Below are 4,487 nucleotides of genomic sequence, written 5' to 3' on the forward strand. Positions count from 1 at the left end.
TTTTAAAATTTCCGTGGCGACCGGCGCGACGGCGCCACCAGAGGTGCGCCGGCGGGCGAGGGCCAGCAGCGTAGGAGAGCAGTAACCTGACGGAGCTTGAGCATCGGCTGCTGACGATCGTAGAACCCTGCGCAGCAACATGGAGGGCGTGCAGCAATCAGTAGGCCCACCAGGGGCGCCCGCCGTATGATAGAGATGCGTGGCCGGGTCCGGTCTACTATCGCGATGGCACAGCGCTTTTTTTACTAACGGCAACATGCTATTTCGTAGCGGTTTGTTGATCGTGCGAACGCCCAGCGATGAGTAGAGGGCGACACTGAGCTCGAGCGTTCGGTGGGTATGTTCGTAGCGACGGAGGGTGCGTGTGACGGAGGCACTGTAGTGGCTGTTTCTTCGTGTTTTTACAGGCCGACCATAAGCGGTACGGCGGGCAGCGCGGCGGCGCGGGTGGAGATGCCGAACCGTGAGCCACGGCTCTGTGCGTAGCCACCCTCATCCAATGAGCCTATGAGAGTGCGCCGTTTACCTAGATGGAAGAGGTGAGGGAGGAGGGGACTAGGGGAGGTGAAGGAGGTGGAGAGAGGGGAGGGAGGAGGGGAGAGGGAGTGGAAGGGAGGGGAAGGGAGAGAGGGAGGGAGGAGGCGGGAAGAGGGGGAGGAATGAGGGAGCAGGGAGAGGTGAGGGAGAAGGGCGAAGAGGGAAGAGGGTGAGGGGAGAGGTTGAGGGCGTAGTGGGAAGGAGAAGAGTATGGGGAGAGGTGAGAGGTAGGGAGGAGGGAGAGGGGAGAGGAGGGGAAGAGGGATGAGGTTGAAGGAGAAGGGGAAATGGTAGAGGTGAGGGGGAAAGGTGCGGGAGTGATGGGAGAGGGGAGAGAGGAAGGAGAGGTGAGAGGTGAGGGAAGGGGGGCAAGAACGACAAAAGAAAGTGAGGGAGGATGGGGGAGAGGAGGGAGGAGGGGGAGAGGGGAGGTGAGTGAGGGGGATGAGGGGAGTGAGGAGGGGGAGAGGGAGTGGAGGAGGGGAGAGGTGAGGAGGAGGGGAAGATGTGGAGAAAGAAGGGAGAGATGGAGGGAGGCAGGGGGACGAAGGGGGAGGAGGAAAGGGGAAGGGGAAAGGTGAGGGAGAGGGGAGGTGGAGAGAGGAGGAATGAGCGGGGAGGACGGGGGAGAGGTGAGGAGAAGGGAAGCGGGGAGAGGGAGGGGAAGTAGGTGAGTGAAGATTGGGAGAGGGGAGAGAGGAGGGAGAGGTGAGGGAGGATGGGGAGAGGGGAGAGAGGAGGGGGAGAGGTGAGAGGTGAGGGAGGAGGGGAGAATGATGATGATGATAATGATGATGGCTGATGATGATGCTGAGAATGATGAGTGCTCGCTGCTGCTGCTGATGATGCATCGATGATAATGATGCCTGAGAGTGGCTGCTGCTGGCTGCTGATGATGATGAATGATCTGATGATGATGATGTTGACGTTGTTACAGGTGTTCACCGAGAGGGCAGGCGCCGCCGCAGTACAGTGAGGTAGAGAAGCCCTCAGCATCCACCGCTACGCGTGAACTAGACGACCTCATGGCTTCTCTCTCAGACTTCAAGGTTGTCTCCTCCTGTACCCTGGCTTGTCTAGGGTCTCCTCCTGTGTACCCTGCTTGTCTAGTCTCCTCCTGTACCCTGGCTTGTCTAGGTCTCCTCCTGTACCCTGGCTTGTCTAGGTCTCCAACGTTATAACAATTACAAATAAATAAATAAAAATTTAAATATATGTATATATAATGTATATGAGAAAGAGAGAGGGGAGAAGAGAGAGTGAGAAGAGAGAGAGAGAGAGAGAGAGAAGAGAGAGAGAGATGGAGTTAGGTGTCTGCCCCAGTACAATTGTCGCTGTAAGGAGAGAGGAGAGAGATGAGAGGTTAGGTTGGGCCCCAGTGAACATGTAGCTGTAAGGGAGAGAGGGAGAGAGAGAGATAGAGAGATGGGAGGTTTATGGCTGTCCCCCGCCACACAGTAGCATGTAGCTGTAAGGGAGAGAGAAAGAGAGAGAGAGAGAGAAGAGATGGAGGTTAGGCTGCCCAGTGACATTGTATGCTGTAAGGGAGAGAGAGATAAAGTTTAGGCGCCGCCAGTAATGTATTCTGTCAGGAAGAGAGAGAACGAATGGGAGGTTTTAGTCTGCCCGCAGTACATGTAGCTGTAAGGGAGAAGAGAGAGTATGCGGAGGCTTAGGCTGCCGCCAGACATGGTAGCTGGTAAAGGAGAGAGAAAGAGAGAGGAGAAGATGAGATGTTAGGCTGCCCCAGTAAACATGTAGCTGTAGAGGCGAGAGAGGCAGATGATAGTTTAGGCTGCCCCAGTACTATGTCGGCTGTCAGGAAGAAGAGAGAGTGGAGGTTAGTTCTGCCGCCAGTACATGTGGTGTTAAGGGGAGAGAGAAAGAGAGAAGAGAGAGAGAGAGATGGGAGTGTTAGGGCTGCCCCAGTACAATGTAGCTGTAAGGGGAGAGGAGATGAGAGTTTAGGCTGCCCGCAGTACTGATTGTAGCTGGTCCAGGTAAGAGAGAGAGATGGGAGGTTAGTCTGCCCCAGTACATGTAGTCGTAAGGGAGGAGAGAGAGATGGGAGGTAGGCTGCCCCAGTACATGTAGCTGAAGTGTAGAGAGAGATGGGAGGCCTCCCTCCCCTCTCCCCCTCCTCCCTCACCTCTCCTCAGGTACGGCACTCTCTAGGTCATTGATGAGGGTGGCTACGCACGGCCGTGGCTCAGGTTCCGGCTCCACCGCCGCGCCGCCGCCGCCGCCCGCGTACCCGTTATGGTCGCCTGTAAAAACACAAGAACAGCACTACAGTGCCTCCGTCACACGCGCCCGCCGTCGCTACGACATCCCACCGAACGCTGAGCTACAGTGTCGCCCTCTATCATTCGCGGGGTTCGACGTCACACGCTCGAAATAAGATTGTTGCCGTAGTAAAAACAAGCGCTGTCGCCATCACCGTGTGACCGACCCGCCCACGCGGCGCCCCCTGGTGGCTACCTGGTGCGCCTCCATGTTGCTGCGCGGTGTTTAGGTCGTCCAGCAGGTGGTCAAGCTCCGTCAGGTTACTGCTCATCACTACGCTGCTGCCCTCGCCGCCGGCGCCCCCTGGTGGCGCGTCGCCGCCGTCGCCACGGTAACCGTCGCGGTCGCCCTTGTAGGTCGTCTTCGTCGTGACGGTCTTGACGACGGTCACCGTGCGCACGTTCTGCTGCTGCTGCTGCTGCTGCTGCTGGTCGTACACCGCCTGTCAATCAATGAGAAACGACGACTCCGATTGGCTGCGCGTGCGGGAAGGGGGCGTGGTCTGCTGCACACGCACCTGGTGTATTATCATCAGAAACAAAATCTCAACATTGGTGTTAACCAACGATGGTAACATCCCAGTTGGCCTACGTCCGATTTCGCCTACACCCATTTCGCCTACACCCATTTCGCCTAGTCTCCGAATCGATAATATTCCCATTTCGCCTACGTCCCATTGTACTCCCATTGTACTATGTCCCATTGTATGTTCCAATTTTGTGTCTCCATTTTTCTCAAGTTGTGTTCTCATTATTTGTACCTATGTTTTCTTTTGGTTCCTGTAGTCTATGTATGCCAATCAAAATCACATTTTATTATGTATAAATGATTATTTTGTGAACAAACCGATCGTAGACGAAATGGGAATGGGGTCGATTTTGAGCGTAGACGAATTGGGAGTAGGCGAAGTAGGTGTAGACCAACTGGGAATTTTGCTGGTAGACGAAATGGGAATTTTGCCGTAGGCAAAATGGAAGTAAGCCAACCGGGAATAAACCTTTTTTTGCCCGGTCGATAACAGGTATATATCGGTATATATATAGGTTCGGTATATATCGAACATTATACGATAACAATTTTTCTCGTAGTTACGTGACGAAGCACACACCGGATCCATGTCCTTGTTGCTGTCACTGTCACTGCTGCTGCTGCTGCTGCTGCTGCTGCCGTCGTCGTCGTCTTGCTGTGACGGAACCACTTCTAGTGTGACGAGTCTCGCGGTGTCCGGGGATCGGGGCGGCGTCGGTGTCTGCACCTGTGTCTGCGTCTGTGTCGGCGTCTGTGTAGGCGTCTGCAGACCCTCGTAGCTGGGTGTGGTGAGCTTCGCTGTAGTGCTCTCTAGCTCAGCTAACAACGCATCTGTAACGAAGCGAACGAATGAATGAGTGAGTAACGAGTACTGAGTAGCAGTAGTAGCAGCAGCAGTAGCAACAGCAGCAGCAGCAGCAACATCAGCAGCAGTAGCAGCAGTAGTAGCAGCAGCAGTAATAGCAGCAGCAGTAGTAGCAACAGCAGCAGTAGTAACAACAGCAGCAGCAGCAACATCAGCAGCAGCAGCAGCAGCAGTAGTAGCAGCAGCAGTAATAGCAGCAGCAGTAGTAGCAACAGCAGCAGTAGTAACAACAGCAGCAGCAGCAACATCAGCAGCAGCAGCAGCAGCAGTA

The 4,487-nt window shown here is 55.0% G+C and overlaps 1 protein-coding gene across 1 annotated transcript; it reads right to left on the bottom strand.

Moving 5' to 3' along the window:
* Window positions 1–2,682: 2,682 nt before the first annotated feature.
* LOC106819276 lies at window positions 2,683–4,182 on the bottom strand (the record flags this gene model as incomplete). Its single annotated transcript, XM_014823921.1, has 3 exons — window positions 2,683–2,804; window positions 3,019–3,265; window positions 3,932–4,182. Coding segments are annotated over 3 exons (620 nt in total), but the record flags the coding sequence as incomplete, so codon positions are not given.
* Window positions 4,183–4,487: the final 305 nt, after the last annotated feature.

The sequence above is a fragment of the Priapulus caudatus genome, unplaced genomic scaffold, assembly GCF_000485595.1.
Source record: "Priapulus caudatus unplaced genomic scaffold, Priapulus_caudatus-5.0.1 Scaffold3083, whole genome shotgun sequence".
Lineage (NCBI taxonomy): Eukaryota > Metazoa > Priapulida > Priapulimorpha > Priapulimorphida > Priapulidae > Priapulus > Priapulus caudatus.